This window comes from Podarcis bocagei (genome assembly GCF_964188305.1).
Source record: "Podarcis bocagei genome assembly, chromosome: Z".
NCBI lineage: Eukaryota > Metazoa > Chordata > Lepidosauria > Squamata > Lacertidae > Podarcis > Podarcis bocagei.
In genome coordinates this window covers 29,970,067-29,992,075 of record NC_138140.1, presented here as the reverse complement: position 1 = coordinate 29,992,075, position 22,009 = coordinate 29,970,067, and the positions used below count along the sequence as shown (strand labels likewise).

General features: G+C 41.1%; 2 protein-coding genes across 4 annotated transcripts in view; one reads left to right on the top strand and one right to left on the bottom strand.

Annotated features, from left to right (window-relative positions):
* Positions 1-22,009, bottom strand: part of LOC308579280 (growth hormone secretagogue receptor type 1-like) — a gene marked incomplete at both ends in the record, with an annotated part of 81,751 nt that overhangs the window by 15,299 nt on the left and 44,443 nt on the right. The gene's annotated exons all lie outside the window — the stretch shown is intronic.
* Positions 1-22,009, top strand: part of FNDC3A (fibronectin type III domain containing 3A) — a 57,269-nt gene that overhangs the window by 3,268 nt on the left and 31,992 nt on the right. Inside the window, exons 2-5 of one of the 3 annotated variants that reach the window (XM_081180122.1) lie at positions 4,787-4,852; positions 13,503-13,627; positions 16,759-16,834; positions 18,471-18,547. In XM_081180122.1, coding sequence (XP_081036248.1) covers positions 13,535-13,627; positions 16,759-16,834; positions 18,471-18,547 — 246 coding nt within the window. In that variant the 5' untranslated portion in view covers positions 4,787-4,852; positions 13,503-13,534. Of the gene's footprint in view, positions 1-4,786; positions 4,853-13,486; positions 13,628-16,758; positions 16,835-18,470; positions 18,548-22,009 lie in introns of all 3 variants that reach the window. The other 2 variants (XM_081180120.1, XM_081180121.1) reach the window with 2 other exon arrangements.

The window sequence follows — 22,009 nt, the reverse complement described above, 5'->3', positions numbered from 1 at the left end:
CTTTTGGAATTGCAGCACTGTGAGGGGAATAAGGGCCTCTTAACAACTCTCAGCACCTTTAACAAACAACAGCTCCCATAATTATTTGGTAGAAACCACGAGTGTTTAAAATGATATAATAATGCTTATATCAGTGTTCAAAATTAGCCAGGTGCCAGGCACATTTTGCACTTGACTTTCAATCACTTGTGACCAAGTGAAAATGCCTGGGTGCCAGGATGACGCCTGACATCTCCACCATTTGAGGATCATTGGACCTGGACTAGTTTCACACACTAATATCCCATCCTGTAAACATTTAACAGTTATATTTTATCTGCACAATCAGAATGAATTTCTGGAACCAAACTGCTTTTTCTGTGAAGTCTGAGCAGGAGCAGTCACCATTAAGAAAGAGTTCGGGATAGGCCAGTATACATGTGCACTGTCCTTGGATCAAGTGACATTTCTTCTTTGAGGTCTCAAGGTTCTTAAGCGAGCTCAAGGTTATCATCTGAACAAGCCAGATGCTTAACTGAGAATCAATCATGGTCAGTCCATCATTTGAAAAATAAGACTTTAGAGCTGTCTTACCCCAAAATGGCAAATGGACATTCCATTTTGGTGACTGCAACCTTGGTTTAATGAGCCATCTGGCACCTAGCTTATATATCTGAGTTCCTATCTCTGTACGGTGTAAATGTGGCTCTGGTTCCAAGCTGTATGATATTGCAGCCCAAGACTTGATTATAACCAGTATGTGTTCTGAACTTTCTTATGCATAATTGATCATATGGTGCGAAGTGTTAGGAACCATTCTACGCACACCCCAATATTGGTTTCAGGTGGCCTTTAGGAATACATTTTTATTTATTTATTTAAAAGCCTGCTGTGTATCCTAATTAAAATGACATTAGCGATTTTTCAAAGGAATTTATCATTGCACATAGACTTCCCCTGAAACAAGCTTTTTTACTCTCCTCCCTTCACCTGCTTTGGAGAATGCTTCAAAAGACATGTTGTGATTAAGTTTGCCAAGGTCAAGATGGTTAGTTTTCAGCTGTTATCTCTTCTGCAAACCAGACTTTAAATGAAAAGGTTGGGATTCCTTGGTGAGGAACACACACTGAACTCTTTATTACATTCTGGAAGAGCTTATTGTGGAGGCAGCCATAATTTATTCCCTCACTCGTGTTAACACAAGCCTTTCTGTGTAAATTGATCAGTGTGGACACACCATTTCTTGGTGATTCTGCAATCTGATTGCTCGAAAAGGCTGCACCATGGGAGCTCCCAGGATCCTCAGATTTGCACAGATGTTGCACACAAATGATCTCACGCAGATCAGGGTCCTTCCACTGCATCAGCACAAACATTTACTTTGGCAAATGGATGGACAGGTCGGAAGGTTGAACTGAGAGGTGGGTAGACAGAATAGTGAGGGAGGGGTTAGGGATGCACTGCTTGGTAAGCACACTTGCTTGAGGGTGGCAGAGACTTGAAAAATGTTGTCTCCCCTTCCATTGGTGCCGCTGAAGTGACCAGAAGATCTAGAAATGTGTGGTCTTACAGGCAAACCTTTCTGTAAGTAGCCTGGATGGTCAGAATGGTAAAACAGCCCTTCTTGAACAAACAAAGGGTGCATCTTCTTTCCATGAATCCGTTGGCACTCACCCCTAATTCTCATGTTTCCTTGTACAAGGGCCCACAGCAAAAACAAATTATTTCCTTGTGAACTGCTGCTTCCACCCCCAACCCACTGCACACACTTTATCCCCTATGTTGAATTTTATGCTCCTTGGCGAGGGACCTGTCATTTTGTACTCTGAAATGCACTATGCATACTGGATAAATTAGTCACAATAGTATATTCTAACATCCTGTGGGAATGGGAAGCCCAGAGCAGGGCATGAACACAACAATATTCCCTGTACTTTTCCTGCCCCTGCCCCTTCAGCTGATATTTGAGGAAATGCTACCTCTGATCCCCAGGTTCCATTTAGCAATCATGTCTGATAGCTGCAGCCAATTGCAAATAAAAATGTCCTGGCTTTCTGAATTGGGTCCTGCCATACTAGTTTCCTTGGTATTTGAAAACCCCATCCTTAATCTTTTCCCAAGCTGTATTGGACTCTAATTGATGTACTTTGAAGTTGATGCTGGTAAAGAAGATCTATTTTGGCAGCCATATGCTGTATGTTGCAATGTGAATGGGTTGAACTCTGAAGTTCAATGCCAGATCAAATATTTATTTTATTTTATTGAAAGAATCATTCAGTCTAGTTAACAGTGTAACCTTCCTGAATGTTCCCATTGGCAATCAAACTTTCCATTCTTTGTAAGCTATGTTAATCTCTGGTCCCATTTCAGTGTAAAGAACAGCTGTGTACATGTGACTTACTTACTATATGTTTAAATATTTCACTCCACATTTTCAATGAATTTCTCATTATTTTGAAAATAAATTACAATCAAGCCTCAAATAAAACACCACTGTTTGCCTACAGTCTAGAAATCTGATGCTTATTCCTAAGAATTTGGGAGTCTAGTTATTACATTAGCAGTTTAGAAATAGCTAGTAGAAACTTGAGAGTCATAGTTCTTATATTCATTTGACATAGTATTTTGTATTTCTGGGTGAAAATGCGTAGGGCGGTTCTATCTATTTATATATTTTTGGCAGTATTCAAAAGTATATATGATAAAATATATAGTAATATTTGTTCTCTTTGAAATAATTGCTTGAGAAATCTGAAATAGATGGGCATGGATGAGCATAAGGATGACTAGTCAAATCTCCCCCCCCCCCGTATGATCCCTTTAAAGCAATGTTTCCCAACTTCTGATGGCACATTAATTTGGGGGGTTAACATTAGAGGCTAACTGTTCTGCCCCTAAAAAGATACATATTCCCTTTATTGACTGAGTACTAGTTAGATTAATAGGGTTAGCTACAAGAACAGTGGTCAAGTATCCACCTTGCAACTGAAGGAAAGTCACATTAATATTGCCTCCCAGTTTCTATCACCCCACTTTCCACAGGTGGGCTGGCTTCAGGTTTGGGATCCTGCTGTTTGCCAGTAATGATGTATGAGGGATTAATCTGTGTCTGTCAGCTACAGTGTGGGCTTTGTCATCTGATGCTGGTATATCTTCTGCTGAATCCTTCTGTCCTCTGGATTGCGTTAGTACTATATTAACAGAGAAGTGGTGCCAGTTCTGTATAAGTCCTCCCCATTCAAGTTACACATACTGGTTGTATCTCAAATTATGGTGTTGATTTTTCAGTGCATATTTAATTAAGCATTTCTTGTGACACACATTTTGGGAATTACTGCTTTAATTTGTTCCATAATTTAACTTTGGAATTGGTGAACTCACCAGTTTACTTCGATTCAGCACCTACTTGATTGGATGGCTTCTGTGGAAGATTTGATTGGCTCCTTCTCTATATAATGCCTACCAGCTACCACATCTTAATTTTCTTTCTTTTTTAAATTTAGTTTTGTTTTAAAATGAACTTGCTGGCATTTAGCTAGGTTGTGTTGACTTTTTTTGCCAGTGCTCTGTTGACTCATTTCACATTTAGTGCCTGTTCTGTTTCAATTGCAGATTTTGCATGACTGCTTTAATATAATGTTATAATTCACTTTGGGTGCTTTGTTGAGTTTGAAATGAAGGTCAATTCCCTTTTATTTACTATTGCTTTTTAAAAAATAAAATAAAAGCCCCATTAAAATCCATTTCTCTTTTGCCTAAATAATGTGAACTATATTTTAAAATGAAATTATAATTGAACACAGTTTCATCACACTCCCATGGATGCTACAGCTGTTAAAATGCTGAATGTTGATTTCTGGAAGGGTAGCTGTCTTAGTTCACTGCAATAAAGCACAAAGAGGACTAAAGCCTAGCAAATGTCCTAAGAAACATATTATCTAAGTGGGGTCTTCGAACCATTTTGCGCAGTATTTTACTTTAGTACACACTGCATGGATGTGGGTGTGTTAGATGTAGAAAAAGTATTGTTCTTACAAATGATCTCATTCAAATGTAACATGCATTTGGCTTTAATGTACTTTTTCTCCGATAAGCAAAGTTCATTTGCCTTAGAAGTTGGGATGGGGGAGTCTAGCTTACAGCTGGCAGGCCAGTGTTTGTAAATGAGCCTTTGCTTTGGTAATGAGAATTGCAGCTTAGGAAGAGTGTTTTATTTGATAACTTGAGTTTTTATCAACACTTCTCTTTGGCACTTGGTTATACGCAGAGATAATGTTGGTTGGCACTCCCCACACAGCCCCAGATGACAAAATAAAGCAAGGAAAAGGGAGAGTATTTAGAAGTCCTGGATGCCAGAGTCATTTTAATAGCTCAGGATTTTCTCCAGTTTTCTATTTAAGAAAAGTACCCACTCCCCCCCCCTAATACATTTAAGAAAAGTACCCACTTTCCCCCCTAAATTCATTGCTTTGTATATACAAAACAATATTTTTAACATAATGCCCATTATTTTTCCTCTTTCCCTTTCCTCCATTTCTTCCCCACCTTATATTCTGAGCTAGAAAGTTTGAGAGTGGGGAAAATAGGTTGCTTTCCCTTCCTACATATTTGGCTTTTGCAGTTGGATGCACGAATGCCTGCCTGTCTAGTTCTGATCCATTCTACCTGGTACCTTGGGGAAACGATACTTTGTGGGGAAAGGAAGATAGAGGTGTCCTGGGGCATCTGGTTGGCCACTGTGAGAACAGGTTGCTGGAAAAGATGGGCCATTTTCTTATGTTATTTTGTTCTTATGTCACAACTGTAGGCAAGGATCATTCAGCACCAAAGCACCAAACAGTGAAGCTCTACTCCACCCAGGCAAAGGGAGCAGGTAAGCAGCCATGGAACAACCACCCAGGAATCATTCTCACAGAAGACTTAGAGAGTTCATCTTTCTTCTTTCCCCTCCCCTCAAATGGTATGACCCAGTATTGGGTTGTTGTTCATTTAGATCAGGATTCAGTTGGCTGTCCCTTGCAGCCAACCAACCACATTTCACCAGAGTTTGGCTGTATATTGGATGCTGCATGCTCTTGAGCCTTTCTGCTTGGAAACTCAACAATCCAATTGATTGAGATGGAATGTTGGTATTGCCCTATAACTAGATTTTCATTTTTAAAAAAATTCATTTTAAAGCTACAGTTTTACTGAGAATAATAATCTAAGTATGTAGCAGTGGCTGCTGCTATATTTGAGCAGCTAGACCAAAATCATAACATCAGTGTCAATTATAAGCAGAAAAGGTATTTAAAGTCAAGTGAGTTTTCCTTGGACTGTATGTGGACATTACAAGCTGGGAAAATTAATAACCCGGTCTTATTATTTTAAACTTTGGTAGTGTCTGTGTTCAGCATGTAGGGTTCCCCTAAGCCTCAGGCCCCTTGCTCTCTGAAGAATTCACAGAGGATTATCTGGGGGAGGATTTGTTAGGCACTACAGGATGTGGCCATGAGTCACTAACAGTTCTGGCACAGAAGTTGTAAAATGAAGAGAAAGAGAGACAAGTTGCTGCTGTGAGGGTCTCCATAAGTACAGTACTCTATATATAAATAGGGTGAAGAAGTGTCCCATACTCTTAAGCTTAAATCAGTTCTGCTAAAGTATGGATCTCCTGCTGAGTCAGATAATTTTTGAAAGATAAGCATGAGACTTCTTGATGCATTAAAATGCCCTTTAAAATTGAATCCAGATATTTAAAAAAATGAGACAGAGTACATATATTCTTTCACTCTTGGGAAAAGTGAGATGAACAAATCTTCCATATTGGATTATCATCCTGACCATCACTTCCCTGAACTAAGGGATTTGTATATTACTTGTAAAACTGAAGTACCATTTTTCAGGAAGTCAAAATTATTCATCAAATAATTTTGTGCTGGACTATGTAAATTGGTGCATTTTGTTTTGAATAATAATATTTTTGCTAGGGAATAATGAGCTATTGGTTGTAGTTAACTCATTTCTACTTAGAGTAGAACTATTATTATTATTATTAAAATTTGTATACCACCCTATAACTGCAGGTCTCAGGGCGGTTCACAGGATAAAATCAGAATATAAAACCACAAAATACATAATCAAAATAAAAACAAAAACAACCCAATAACCCCCCAACATATTGAAATAAATGGATCCAAGTTAGTCATGTCCAAAAATTTCAGTGGGTCTGCTCTGAATAGAAATATAATTGAATGCAGTGCTATGTCTTTCACTGTCAGATCATTAGTGTACCTGCCCTAGTATTGCCAATTGACTGGCAGCAGCTCTTCAAGATCTTGAGGTAGCTTGCTCTCTTCCCTCCTCTTGCATTATTAAAAGCCTACCCAATGATTTGTGAGAATATTTCAGGGGTGGGGAACTTTTGCCCCTCCAAGTGTTGCTGAAATACAACTCCCATCAGCCCCAGAAAAGATAGTCAGTGGCTAGTGATGATGGGATTTGTAGTTTAGCAATATATGGAGAGCTGAAGGTTCCCCACACCTGGAATATTGGGTCATGGTACTATGAGATGATGCCCACAATGCTAGAGCCATTGTAGAAGTCCTGTCCTGAATGGTTCTTGATTTTTTGCTTTCAAATGAAACTAGCTGTTTATTTGTTTTACTGTTACTACTTGCAGTTACAACTGTAGCCAAGCAATATCATGGGGTGTGGCTGACATGGTGCATCTTCCATTCTAGTAAACCTACTGAGCATCACGCAAAGCAAATGGTCCACTTTTTCTCTGTCCCTTCAATGTGATTGTGGGGTATATGAAAGAGAACTCTTGGTGGGATCTGGATAAATGACAGCCAGTCTTATTCACCCATGGCTCCATTACACTCCGTTCCTCTTAGCTTATGGGGCATAGAGGAAACGAAGTCCAGGATTCTCAACTGCAAAGTGGACTCATCCTAGATGATTGCATTGGAAAGTTAAGTTTGCTTGCGGCAAGTTTAAGCCTATACAGATCTTCATAATAATGTGGTAAATGAATCTCCTAATGCTAATACGGAGCTAATAATTTTGCATCAGACACTTCTGCAGACTTCTGTCTTTGTAAATGACTATATATATATATATATATATATATATATATATATATATATGGAGTGATAGCATAGTTCATAAGGAAATCTACAAGGAAGTCTCTTGTACTTCAGAGTGTTTCAGGAATTGTATGTTTTGTTTTGTTTCTTCAAAAAACCCTGCAGTGGTTTATCCCTGCCACAGCCAAAGCTGTTTCACATATTAATTATGTGGCTATTTTCCATCTGTGAACACAGAAAATGTTTGACTATGTGTACTTGTTGAGCAATACCTAAGAAACATGTCCAGTGTCTCAACATAACCTGTGGTACTTATTTGGATGGAAGCCAAATATTATACGCAAAAGAGGGGTGCATATAATCCCCCTTGGGAAACATTTAACATTATTTCTAAAGATTTAATAAAAACATATATTTAGTTTATGAACAGATTGCTATTATGGAGAGGTGATGGTCCATGCCACCCCCTCCTTCCCGAAATTAAGTTATAACGGGTTTTCTGTTTTTTTCCAACCTCCCTTGAATTTTGCAATATGGAAACCAATTTGCCTGAAATGTTCGTGTGTGGTCCTGCTGTAGTGGAGAGAAGCCCTTTCAAAAGTAATCTAACAAGGTGTTACAGATGTGTTTAACTGGGGGAAATAGCAAAGGAGAGGCGGTCTAGAAGTTTCAGGTTTGTAGAGGGCTTTGTCTTCAGTCATGGGGACTTATTTCTATGACTGCTTTCATATTATAGGTTATTCAAAAATGCCTGCCTGTGGGGATTTTTGTCTTTGCATTTGCAGGGCCAAACAAACATGAGTTATACTGAATTGTATGTTTCTCAAAGTTCAGTATTGGGGTCAATGAGTCAGAAGCCCAAAAGAAACTACTAAGGTTTTTTTCTTGCAGGTATGATCCAACTCTAGGGATCTTACTTCACATGCAAACCTTTCTTAAAGTTTGGTACCTTTTTAACAGTATGTTTTTTAATTAAAGATTATGCTGGACTTGGTCGTAGCTGTAAATGCAGTACTAGCTGGATCTTTCAGCAACCTGAAAACACATTCTTAAAAGAAGTATGGGGTATTTAAAAATCCATATTTCAAGGCATAGTCAAGCTTCATGAAGGGGTGGGGGGACAGGAACAGGACATTTCTGTTCCCTGAAGTGTTCGTCCTCTGAGATTGCCAGACTGGACTACAGTTCATTTAATGTTGTTGTTTGTAAACCTCCTTTGTTCTCAGAACAGCCAGATCTGAATGTGATATTAGCTTTGATAACTGTGAGCCACAAGATACAAGAAAGCATTAAGACCATTATACTTAAGTTATATGCCCTTTTCCAGGAAAGACCAAATAGCTTCCATTGGGATTCACATATTTTGGCCAGCACTGGTAGCCATGCCAAAACTTTAGTTTACCGGAGTCTTGCTGCTCCCCTTCTACTTGACCCCACTCTATGTCTCAGCACAGCCCCCCTTTCCCATTCCCCCTCTTCCCATGTCAAAGGTGAGATGTAGGGAGAACAGTGATTCCTGGTCACCCCAGTGCTTGGCTCCAATATTAGAGCTGGAGGGAAGTAAGCAGGGTCTTGTTTAGAGAAGAGTGGGTATGTGGTCTGAGCATCTCCGTGACACAGTGATTGAGATCTTTTCTATATGTGTGCTGCCTATCTATAGATTAGAACACCTGTAGGAACAATCAGTAGTTCTGAATTATGAGCTTCTGGTGCCCGTTATTTTTTGAAACATTTGGGGAGCATCCAGCTAAAGTTAAGAACCTTGATTTCAGTGTGGAAAATCATAAGAGGCTTGCTGGATCAAACCAAAGGTTCAAAATTCGATGAGAGAGCAGCAGATCCCCTATGCCATTTTCCTACTTCCTATCCAGTTCCTATCCAGTTTTCAGAAGGGCCAACCTTCTGCCCATGGAAAATCTGCACACAGGAGCTGAGTGTAACAGCGGTCTCAGCAATTGGTATGCAGAAGGGCTGTGCCTCTGACAGTAGAATATATAGTTTTACATTTCTGATGTGAAAATCTGGAAAACACACTATGGCTTTTTAAAAGACTACTTCTTAAAAACTCATCAGGGCTACTCTGAATGGCGATTGCCCAGATTATCTATAATAATACTCACTAGAGCAGAGCTTTCCCAACTTTTCATGTTGGTGACACACATTTTTAGACATACCGTATTTTTCGCCCCATAAGACGCACCGGCCCATAAGACGCACCTAGATTTTAGGGGGGGAAATAAAGGGAAAAAATTTTATTTCCCCCCCAGGTGCGCTGCGCTAATCCAGAAGCTTGGGGCAAGCTGAGGTCAGCGCGCCCCAAGCTTCTGCGTGCCGGCAAGCAGTCCGCTGCCGCCCCAAGCCTCCCGCACCCGGCAGGAGGTCCCGCTGGGTGCGCAAAGCTTGGGGCGGCAGCGGACTGCTTGCGCGCACCTAGAAGCTTGGGGCGTGCTGAGCTCAGCACGCCCCAAGCTTCTGCATGCCGGCAAGCAGTCCGCTGCCGCCCCAAGCCTCCCGCACCCGGCAGGAGGTCCCGCCGGGTGCGCGAGGCTTGGGGCGGCAGCGGACTGCTTGCGCGCACCTAGAAGCTTGGGGCCAGCTGAGCTCAGCCCGCCCCAAGCTTCTAGGTGCGCGCAAGCAGTCCGCTGCCGCCCCAAGCCTCGCGCACCCGGCGGGACCTCCTGCCGGGTGCGGGAGGCTTGGGGCGGCAGCGGACTGCTTGCGCGCACCGAGAAGCTTGGGGCGGGCTGAGCTCAGCTGGCCCCAAGCTTCTAGGTGCGCGCAAGCAGTCCGCTGCCGCCCCAAGCCTCGCGCACCCAGCGGGACCTCCTGCCGGGTGCGGGAGGCTTGGGGCGGCAGCGGACTGCTTGCGCGCACCGAGAAGCTTGGGGCGGGCTGAGCTCAGCTGGCCCCAAGCTTCTAGGTGCGCGCAAGCAGTCCGCTGCCGCCCCAAGCCTCGCGCACCCAGCGGGACCTCCTGCCGGGTGCGGGAGGCTTGGGGCGGCAGCGGACTGCTTGCGCGCACCGAGAAGCTTGGGGCGGGCTGAGCTCAGCTGGCCCCAAGCTTCTCGGTGCGCGCAAGCAGTCCGCTGCCGCCCCAAGCCTCGCGCACCCGGTGGGACCTCCTGCCGGGTGCGCGAGGCTTGCAGACACTCGCCCGAAGCAGGGGGAGCCCTCCAGAGGGCTCCCCCTGCTTCGGGCGACAGGCTGCCGCCCCAAGCCTCGCGCACCCGGTCGGACCTCCTGCCGGGCGCGCGAGGCTTGCAGGCATTCGCCCCATAAGACGCACCCCGATTTCCCCTTCATTTTTGGAGGGGAAAAAGTGCGTCTTATGGGGCGAAAAATACGGTACATCAATTTGTGATACAGTTTAAACTGGAGGTTAAATTAACTCCTTTCTAGCCGCAGGAGGAGTGCAGGAAGCATTCACATGACACACCTTCACACTGTAGCCGACACACAAACGTGTCACGATACACAGTTTGAAAAGCTCTGCACTAAGGGTGTTTGGTACTTCTGAGTAGGCTTTGCAGTTGTGGCTATTGGAGACTTTTCTATTAAGTAAAGCTGGCAGGTCTTTGGTTTTATGTGAATTGTAGTGGTCACACCAGCTTAAGAGGCGGTGGACAGCTTCGTGTTGTATATTAACATTGTAACATGTGCCTCTTAAAAATTCAGCCTTTTAATAATGGATTTCTGATGTTTACTCAAAAAACCCAATCTCTCAATGCAAATCACATGTTTTAAATCATGTCAGATCAAGAGCTGTCAACAGACATAGCAAACACAAGAAAACAATAGCCCCAGTAAATGGCATAATAACATACAACCAATACTCTATTTAAGCTTTGAAGTACATACTAAGGTATTAGATCACATGGAGGAAGAAGTGGACCTGCTTCTTCAGTTAATATAAGAAATAAAAGCCAGCTATTGTCCTAGCTGTCTTACATTCTAGGTCCTGGGAGTTTCCCAGACCTGGCTATAGCATGTGTGAAGCAAGTAGGGGAATGTCTGCACAGGAACCTGGTCTCAAACTTTTGCCTTCTCCCCACCCACTCCAGCTGCCTCTAGCTTTCTCTTTCCCCCTAGATGTGTTCCTGGTTTCATATCATGCTTTCCAATCAGTAATTAAGCTACAGTTTCCTGTTTGGGGCATTACAGGAAGCTGTGACTTAACAAACCCTGGAAATTTTGGATTATGGTACACAGGAGGATGGAGAATAGGAGAGGGAGAAGGAACATTTATTCCCAGTCCAATAAACCAGTTGACTGAGATTGTTTTGTCTGAATCAGGCCAGTGTTTGTGTTCTGGGTGTAAAGGGCAATACAGTGGTACCTCGAGTTACAGATGCTTCAGGTTACAGACTCCGCTCACCCAGAAATATTACCTTGGGTTTAGAACTTTGCTTCAGGATGAGAACAGAAATCGTGCAGCGGCGCCACGGCAGCAGCGGGAGGCCCCATTAGCTAAAGTGGTGCTTCAGGTTAAGAACAGTTTCAGGTTAAGAACAGACCTCCAGAATGAATTAAGTTCTTAACCCGAGGTACCACTGTACCATGATTTAGCTTATTACTAACGTTCAAAGTGCTTCACACAGGTAATCATTATAACCTTTGCAACAACTCTGTAATGGTATTATTATCCCTGTGTTGGGGGCTAAAACCAGCTAGTAAATTTGTGGTTGGGGTAAGATTTGCACTAGGGACTGTTGCTCGCTGGTCTCTTTGCATGCATTCTTTACATGAAGAAGTTCTAGGTTCGATCTCACCCTGGATACCTCCAAATAAAAAGTTATGTGACTTTGTTGCTCAATTCAATCTTTTTATGTGGCTTTTAATGTATTGTGACTTTGCTGTTAGTTTTTATTGATTATAGTCTAGTAATGGTTTATTGTAATTGTTGAGAGTGAATTTCTGTTTAATTATCACGAGCTGCTATTTTTAGAGTAAATTTTATTGTGTAATATATTCTAAATGGATTATGAATTTTTGTATAAGTTATTTATTTTAAAGTCATATTTTTATTATGACTTCATTTGCTCTGGATTGTCATAGGATATGTAATCTATGTTGTATATTTTGTTATTTCTACGGCTTTAAATCATCTTGTGTTCAGCAATGCGGAAAGGCAGAAAAACAAATGTAAATGTTATGAAGAAATGAAAATGAAAGATCTTTCTGAAATCTTGTAGAAGTAGATGGAGCAGGGTTTCTCTCAGAATAAGATCAGGTTCCTATTTTTCTGTTTTTCTTTTGAAGCTGTTAGTCATTATGCTACACCAGCTTTCATAGTGGATTTAGTGGGTACAGACAGGGATGGGAAGGGGTGGAATCCTTATGCAGAGCAGATTTTGCCCTGTAGGTTTGGAAGTCACTAGGTCATAATCTTTCAAAATATTTAAATTGTACACCTCAGTATCTCAGTGTCTTATAATGTTAGTCTTGCAGCCCTATTCAATATTAACTGTATCCAAATAGACTTTTGACATTAGCTATTAAATGACACTTTTTGAATGCAGTTCTTCAGCTTCAACTTGAAGGTTGATTGAAATGTGACAGGAATACACACAATACATTCCCAAAACTGTGTCACTTTAGATTGCAAATAGGGGACCATATATTTACATGCCTCCTGTGTAAAAGAAATTCCCTACACTCGGAAAGTTAGCATCCATGGGAGGCCATCCACTTATGCTCAAAGGCCCAAATGTGATGGTTTTTTAGAAGCTTGGAAGACTGTATCCAACTGGGCTATCTGTCAGGGATGAAGGTTAAATTGGCAGGCTGTGGGCGACTTTTTAAATGGTATTTTAATCTGATTGAATTTTTAAATGTTTTAGTGGGAATGTGCTGTTTGTGGATTCTTACTTGCCCAGACAGAGCCTTTGGGATGGGCTAAGAAATTTATTTCTGAAGTTCACAAGTCATTCATAATACTGGAATACAATGTTAATCTCGCATTGTGCTAGAAACCAGAATTGGGCAAAGAGGCCTAATATGCTACCCATGTGTTCTGTTCTCCCCCAAGTTGCCACCTGCAACTAAATATGTTTTAAGCATGTTTGTCACAACCAGCTATATTTTTAAACTAATAATTTGAATACTTGTTCAGCAATGCTACTCTGTCCCTGAGGGCTCTTCCTTTCTTGCAGTGTTTTTCTGTGTTGAGATGTGTTAATAGAGAACAGAAGCAGACATAATGTAATCCAAACACTAAAATTAGTTACGTTACTCCGAGTCGCACTTGCATGCATCTTTTTAAAACTGCTGATTATAGTTCTAAGGTGGGCACTTTTGGTAAGATGTGTCCCCTTATCTCCACTTGCACAGACATTTTGAATTGTTGTGCTTGAGCTTTTCTGATCAGGGGACTGTGTTTCAGAACCAAAATATCAAAACTTGCTGATGTTGGAACTGTTTTCTTTTTGTTTCACCAGGTGATTTTTTTTAAAGGAACTGTCAACGAATGATCATTTCTCGCTGTAATGGCAGAGCAGCCTCCTCCATTAGAAGCCACACCCGCTTTGAATGAAGTGCCACTTCTACCTCATATGGTCAATGGGGACAACACACAACAGGCAAGTGGACCAGCATGATATGAAAATGGCCAAAATGTTTGGTAGAGGTGACATTCTACTCTGTAAACGCTTAGATTTATTGTCTTCAGAGCATGCCCTCTGTAATTACAGATATACCAAGGGAATAGTATAACACAGCTCCTGTAGCAATGTCAGTTTGTATGGCTACCTTAATCGTGCCAGTTCTCCTCTTTTGTGTGGCTGGTTGTCTTTGAAAACTTCACTGGATGGCAGAGTTACCCAACATGAAAATAAAGATAACGAGACTGCCATAAATAATAATAAAAAAAATGGTACACTGAATGAGGATAAGGATCTTCAATGTAGTAAAATAAGTCCATGCTAATTTTCAAGAATGGATTTGAAATGTATACATATATGTTTTGTAAATTCAGCAAATGCCATAAAATGCATGCTCTTGGCTTGGCTTCAGCTTGGCTTTACTTATGCATTGAGAGTTTAATTCTGTGCCTGTATTGCAAGAGGTGAGTGGATTACATTATGGCCTGTCTTAAGTTAATTATCCTTAACTTAAGTTTATACTTCAGGGCTTGTGTGAACACGTAACTGCAGGTGCAGATTTAAAATCTGGATCTGTCTCGATCTGTATATGGGATAATCTTTAAGATGGTGACACACAGTCATGGAATGTTGGCTCTTGGGTTCATGGAACAGAAATCCATCAACATTGTTTTCTGCCATGGTTCTCTTCACTACCTTGAAGATGCCTTTCCTCTCTGTGCAGCCAGTTCCATGCCACAGAGGGTGGAGAGCTAGTACTGGGGGTTGGACTTAAGTTTCTCCAAAGCAGCCACCTATGACACATTATAAGTAGCTTTGGGAGCCCTGGGAAGACTCCAAAGTTGAACGTTTTAATAAATTAAATGTTTTATTTATTGTATCCTTTGTATAGTCTTAGGGCCTGGTGTCCTCGGAATGTCTGTGCATTTGATTCAATGAAGTTCATGCAGGAGAAAGTTTATATTATTTAAAATATTTTTACCCTGCTCTGTAATCAGAAAGGCTCTCAATGTGACTATTAATTTGGATATAATCCAAAGGCTTCTGGTCTTTTAGTTCTTGTGGGAAAAAAGCTTGTTCAGTATGAACAACATATTTTGACAGTAATTATTTTTCTGGTGGCGTTAGGTCATCATTGACCTTTCCTGTCCATATTATATGATCAACATATGTGTGGACTTGGCTCTTTTCTGAATGTACATTTTCTGTCTTTGGTTGTAACATTTCTAGACAAAACACGGTGAAAAAAGTGCATTTCCATATTTAGAGAAATTAAGCTTAAAATCAAAGCACAAGCTAGCAAAACTATTTCTAAATTCTATGAGAAGCTGCTCATTTTGACTTTTAGTTCTATAAACATGGTACAAAGCATACTTTGTAGAATCACTGTGGGGAGAAGCAAACCTTAAGAATGTTGTTTTCAAAAAATAATGGCAAAATGTTTGATTCAGAGCTTGAAAAGTATTTAATTAGCTACTCAGAAAGCTGCAGGCTACAAACGCTTGTAGAAAAGGAAGACAACTGTGGCTGATGTTTTGAAAATCATAGGCACATAGGAATTGGCCTTGTCAAATCAGAACATTGATCCATCTAGTTGAGTACACTAAGAGCCCTCCAGACTCTCATGCAGAAGTTTTCCCCAGCCTTAACGGAAGATGCCAAGGATTAAACCTGGGACCTTTCAGATGCAAAATATGCTTTACAACCCTTCCCACTTCTGCATATTGCAATAAATCACCTTCTACAGTTCTATCCTTGGCTAATTCCAGCATGTGTTTTCACATTTTCTGGGCACATCAAACAAGTACAGGGCATCATTCTTGGGTAGTAGACTTTCAGCTGGCTTGAGGCAACATTCTTGAGAAACAATGCAATTTGCCACTATACTTCTCTGGTCACAATGTAAGTGTGTGTAGAAGAAAGGCTTAGTTAGGTTACTGTCAACTGATTTTAAAAAATGATTGATCCACACACAGTTTTGCAGAATGGATACTGTTAAGTTCAGGGTGCTGCTTTCTCTAAAATATTTTAACCTATATGGGAAGCTGCCTTATACTGAGGGAGACTATTTGCCCATTTAGTGCAACATTATCTATTCTGACTGGCAAAAGCTCTTATGGTCCTCAGCTGCTGCCTGATCCATATCGCCTGCTACTTCACTCCCTAACTTCTAGCCCATGGACCTAATTAGGACTACCAGACATTTCTGTTGGATCAGCAACTCTGTTTCAGCAAAGTCATACCCACCTGCCCCACAAGCTGATATCATATATGACAGATAAGATGTGACTCATTGCTGATCAGCTGATTGGTGGTGCCTACAAAACCCCATGCTTTCTAAGCCTTTTTGGTTTGTATGGGCAAAGGAAAACAGCTCACCTGATGTCATTGTAGCTTCAGGTGATTGACAGCTGTCCCAAAGTGATTAAATTGTTCAGTGTACCAGAAAAAGTCTGCAGATATAAATGATTTAAAGTTAAAGCAAATGTGGTACATCTCCTTGAGTATATTGGAGGAAATACTCCCACAGATACTCTGAGCACAGGGCCATTGAGGGCTTTGAAGATAACAGTGTACACCTTGAACTATCTCAGGAGCAAACAGGCATCCACTGCAGACAGACCATTGCAGATTTCATATGTTGCCTGTGGCCATACTCTTGCCTTTCAACAGGTTGAGCAGCCGAAATATAATCCCAGTCCTAAATTTTTGAAAGCAGCTAAAATTGGGATAGAAATGTTTGTTTTGTGTGTAAATGGTCTTAAGTCACTTAGGCACAAAGCAATAGAAAATTGGTGTATGGCACAAAAGAATTGCTTCAATGTGGCCAGGAAAGCTGTTCAAAAGCATTTACCTCGCCCCCCCCCCCCATAAATGACTAATAGGTGTACAGAGCAGGCAGGTAGATAAAGTCTACTACAAAATAATTGTGGGATTATTTACAAGGCTGCTACAACTAATATTTACATCCCTAGTTACAGAATAGTTAACTGTAGAAACAGTTTAGAACTAGTATTGTATTGCCAATATTTTCGCATGTGTGTGTGTTCTGGGAAACGGTGTTGCTTCCAGATGTGATTGAAAGTATTGTTTGTTTTGTTTGTTCTTAGGTTATTCTTGTACAGGTAAATCCAGGAGAGACTTTCACAATTAGAACTGAAGATGGACACATTCAATGTATCCCAGGTGATGAATTCATACGCATTTATATCATTTGTCACCTGAAACTGCTTTTATTTGATTTTGCATGCCTTCTTGTGTCAGTACATTAAATACTTGTGACTGGGACATACTATCCAATGTTTATGATTTTGCGACAATATAGAGTTTTTATTCAGAGGGACCAAACTTTCATCTTGGTTGATTACCTGCTACAAGTCAGGGTCACTCTTCTACCAGCATGCATTCCTCACATCCACACACCCTGTCCATAATTAAATCATCCAGTCCACAAGCAGAGAACACACAAGGTTCCCAATGGAGCAAATAAATTGAAGTGGCTAATGCAGAGAAGCCAAGTGCTAAGTGTCTCATGGTGGGTGTAACCCAAGGTCATGCTGCTAGTTTGATCTGGTGGAAACCTTTCTCACCCAAAGCACGATAAACAGTCAGATCCTGAGTGTGAGCAGAACTCATCCAGTCTGACTTCATAAGGGAATTTTCATTGGGCATATTTCCGTGCACCCAGCAATCTGTCTCTGTGTCAGTTTCTGGTGCTTTGGAGGAAGTAGAAGTTTGGGGGTGGAGGGAGAGATGTTCCTTAATTCCTGTGGGATGTGACAAAGATCTGAAAGTGCATAGACTACTTGCTGTCTTTTCACTGCATTAGTTTAATTTCCCTTTAGTAGTAGAAAGCAATACTAATTGAGCATTATTTTGTTTCTGGAACAGTCTTCACCGTGTGGGAAGGAAAACAGGCCATTCGTTAGATCACCCATATATATTATCACACACCCACATCATCACTGTATATTTTTTTTTGACATATTGTAGAACATGCAGGCTTAGCAGTAGCCATTGGACTAATTCCTCCAAGCATGGGCTTTGCCAATTTACTTCCAACTATTTGGGTTAAAATGACCCAGCAAGCCATAGTATGGCCTGCTGGTGCACAGAGCAGGGTGCTGGGGAGGCATCCTTGATTACAGTTGGTCCATGCAGGGTGGAAAGCCAAGGTTAAGCCCATTGATTTAAACATATTTACATGTAAGTTTTTTTAAAAAAAATCATTGGTGGGGTGGCCATTAAGTTGGTGTACATTGGGGGGGAGGGTTTACTGCCACTTAAAAGTATTAATAAACTATGCTACCAATATAAATCTACATAAGTTGTAATACATTCATTCATTGATAGCATTGATGTATCATTAGTGTCCTTGAAAATCTGCTTCAGGTCTTTTCATCAGTAATTTAATGTGTTAATTTTCTGAGATATGACTCTACCAGTCATGGTTTTTCAAAAACATATCTCTCTGGTTCATGCTTTTCTGTGATGATTTCCAGCAGATTAAGAAATTCTCTTAGGTTTGCCATTTCTGTGAAGGCCATCTCTGATACATCCCTTTGTGTTTCCACTTCTTATGTCCATCAACCACTCTAGCTATACAGTTTCTTATGCAACCTGGTTTGGTCAAAAACCCTGCGGCATTTTGAAGCTTTGAAGAGGCTTGAAAATTGCTTTGAAAACCTTTTACATAAGAATGAAATGTGTATGCATATGCATGATCACCATTTAGGTTATCAGATTGTCAAATGAACCATGACTGCACACACTTCAGTACAGTACGCAGACGTGAACACTCTGTTGCTTGGTTTCCTTTTAGGTCCAGCACATGTTCCTATGATGTCAACAAATGGTTCTGTGCCTCCAATCTATGTGCCTCCTGGTTATGTATCTCAGGTAAGAGTCTTTTGATGGTTTTGCAAAAGAGAGAGATTTCCCAAGAAAAAAGAAGATGATTTCCCACTGAACAATGCTTTAAAAAGGTGTTAAATGGAAAGTGTGATGGAAGCAGATCTTATCTCTCCTCTCGCTTCCTTGCCGCATTAAGACTGCTGCCCTTGCTATGGACCTGGTGCATCGTTTCCTAGTCTTTTTACCATGGTTAGGAAATCAGGTGCACCTTGCAAGCTACCTGCCCTCTTTCTCACCCTCCCCACTTTACCATGTAAATTATCTTCTTTCTTTAAACAAAAGTGTTGTTATCTGCACTGTGCTTAATGCTGTCTGTGGTTTGCTTTTAGCATAATTTGAAATCAGGTTTTGAAACTACTGGTGCATTTATTTAAGTGCAGGTGAAACACTTTACTTCAGTTAATGCTAAAAGGAGATGGTGCTGGAGTCCATGTCACAGCCATGAATTGAGATTAGGAAACTGATGACACCCATTTGTTCTGAGTGATAAAACACAAAGAGATTCCAGGGAACTCCAAAAGAATCTCTCCAGACTGGGTTGAATGGGCATTAAAATGGTGAATGGGATTCATGTAATAAAGGATAAAATACAGCCTAGCTTTACATACACTCTAATGGGGTCTGAACTGATGGTGACTGGCCAGGAAACAGATATTGCTGGGTAGCGTAGTGAAAATGTTGACCCAGTCTGCAGCAGCTACGAAAGACGCACATTCCAGGTGGGGTATCATAATAGTTTAGAAAAATGAATAAGGGGGACATGACAACGGTGTATAAACTTGAGCATGAAATGGAGAAAGCGCGTAGAGAGTAGAAACTAGAACCTATGCCATGCAATGAAGCTGAATTTTGGGGAAATAAGGAAAGACAGAAGGAAGTGCTTCACCAAGCACATAGTTAAACTATGGAATTCTGTACAACATGATGTAAGGGTGGCTGCCAACTTGAACAACTGTAAAAGGGGATTAGGCATATTTATGGAGGAATAACGTTATCCATGGTTACTAACTCTGATATCTGAATACTAGTTGCTTGAGAATGCTGGTGGGAAGAGTGCTGCTGGGTTCATGTGCTGCTTGTGGGCTTCCCATAGGCATCTTATTGGCCACTGAGAACCGGATGTTGGACTACATTTTGACCTGATCCAGCATGGCTCTAACATCCTGAAACATAGTTGTCCCCCCCCCATTTGTTGCTTCCTAGTGGTCTAAACAGTTGATGCTCTCTGCTCTGTCCACTACAAGGCAGGTTCTTTGAAGCGGAACTTGGTCAGGACCTGAACCAGGAGACACAGTTAATGAAAACCAGTATTTATCTTGCATGTGTTTGAGACAGTTGCAGCTTCTATGGTCTTGGTTCAGGCCAGGGTTTCAGTATGTGTGGTTTCCATACTTTGTTTGGCAGCCAGTCAAATGAAACAGGCAGGAAAATACATTGAACAATTATTGACTGAGCCTTATCTCACCCATGGTTCCAGACTGAAAGTATAGCAATACAAGTAGCATGCTATTCCCCCTCTCCAAGTCTTTAATGTTGACGACATTCTCATTATTATTAATTTATATTCTGCCTATCAGGGTATAAATCTTAGCAAGGTTGCTTACAAGTAACATTCAGTTACTTATTTTAAAAACACTGTGAGCAGTGTTAACATCTTTAAACACAGCACGATCCTTCCCACTTCAGGTGAGGGAATAGTTCCTCTAGAACAGGTCCTTTGTGATTTCTCCAAGAGAACAAGGTGACCTAGAAGCAAGAGTTTGTGGAGAGGGGGTTGCTGTAACTTAAAAGAATTTCATGGACGAGTTGGTGCTTGACATTGTCTGGAATTGGGGATTGGGATCACTACAAACTCTCAGATTCCATTAAGAACCTTAGACTCTATCTTGGAGGGTATATATGTACAGGGAATATATATGGTTCCTTAACACTTCAGCTATGGCATCCTTTCTCATTAGCTTAAATGACTCAGGAGCACTTTGCTCTGAGTGTTGAGCCCATCCTAGGAGAGAACCCTTATAGCGCTCTTGATTCATGGAGCTGAGTCAGGCACTTCCTGGAGTATGCTTATCATTTCCTTTTGACTCTGAAAGGGAATCTTTGAGAAGGCCTTGAATTTCAAGATCTTTGCTGTAGTACCAATACACATTAGAACAGGCTTCCTCAAACTCGGGCCTCCAGATGTTTTGAGACTACAATTCCCATCATCCCTGACCACTGGTCCTGCTAGCTAGGGATCATGGGAGTTGTAGGCCAAAAACATCTGGAGGGCCGAGTTTGAGGAAGCCTGCATTAGAATCTATCAGTACATTACTATCGTGGTTTAGAGAAAGGATGTAGAAAATATGTTTTCCTCCTGCCTTTTAATAACTTTTAAAGTGACTGTCTCTTTGGCCAAAGGGGTCTTGGGGTTGCCCAAGCCATCTGATAGCACTTCATATGATAAAGATTGTGCAACACTCAAACTGGTCTTTTGACCCTAAGGTTAATACACATTTTAATAGAGCATCAGTTAATCCTACATATTTGGGGCCAGTCCTTGGGAAAGCATTTGGCTCTATCTTCAGAGCTCTTAAAAGAAGTATGGAGAACATTTGGCCCTATAGATATTGCTGAACTACAACTTCCATCAGCCCCAGGAAACATGGTCAGTGGTTTGATAGAAGTTGTAATTAAGCATCATCCACAGGGCCAGAGATTCCACATACTTGTGGAATAATGCTCTACCCAGTCTGCCAAACAGCTATTAAATTGCCCACCCATCTTGCTCCAGTCCACCAAATTGCTGTTGGGCATGCTAAATGAAGCATGATTGTTATAGGTAGGGAAGCTCAAGGTGAGTTGGAATTTGGCACCAGAGGGCAACTTGGGCATCTGCATAAGCTGTACGGAAGGCCACCAAGGATTGGTCTGAAGCCATGGATTGTCCACATGTGGGCTAGTTCATAGAACTGACATATTAATATAGTGTATGTACATTTCCTGCATTTTTACTGAAATGCATGAAGTACTGAATGTCCCTCAGCTTATGCTAAAATACCGTATTTTTCCATGTATAACATGCCCCTGTGTATAAGACGTCCCCTATTTTGGGGGACTCAGAATTAAGAAGGTGGGGGGGGGGAGATTGCCTCCGTGTATAAGACTACCCCCCCTTTTAACATTATTTTAGTTTAAAAAAACCTAGTTTTATACATAAAGTACGGTACATCGAATTAAGCACACCTGTGCTCATAACCAAGTAAGGAAATATTTGGGTTTTGTTTTATGCTATTGTATTAACATATCCACAAGTTAATGGTGCTTGGCTTGGAGGTCACATTTCAGGTGACCTTTCTTGTAATAGTCCATGGCTCGACACATTCTTTCTCCCTTGAGGACAACAGTTTCCCATCAGTTCTGACTTATCATAAGTTGGGAAACTCCAGTTGTGGGTGTGCTTGGCAT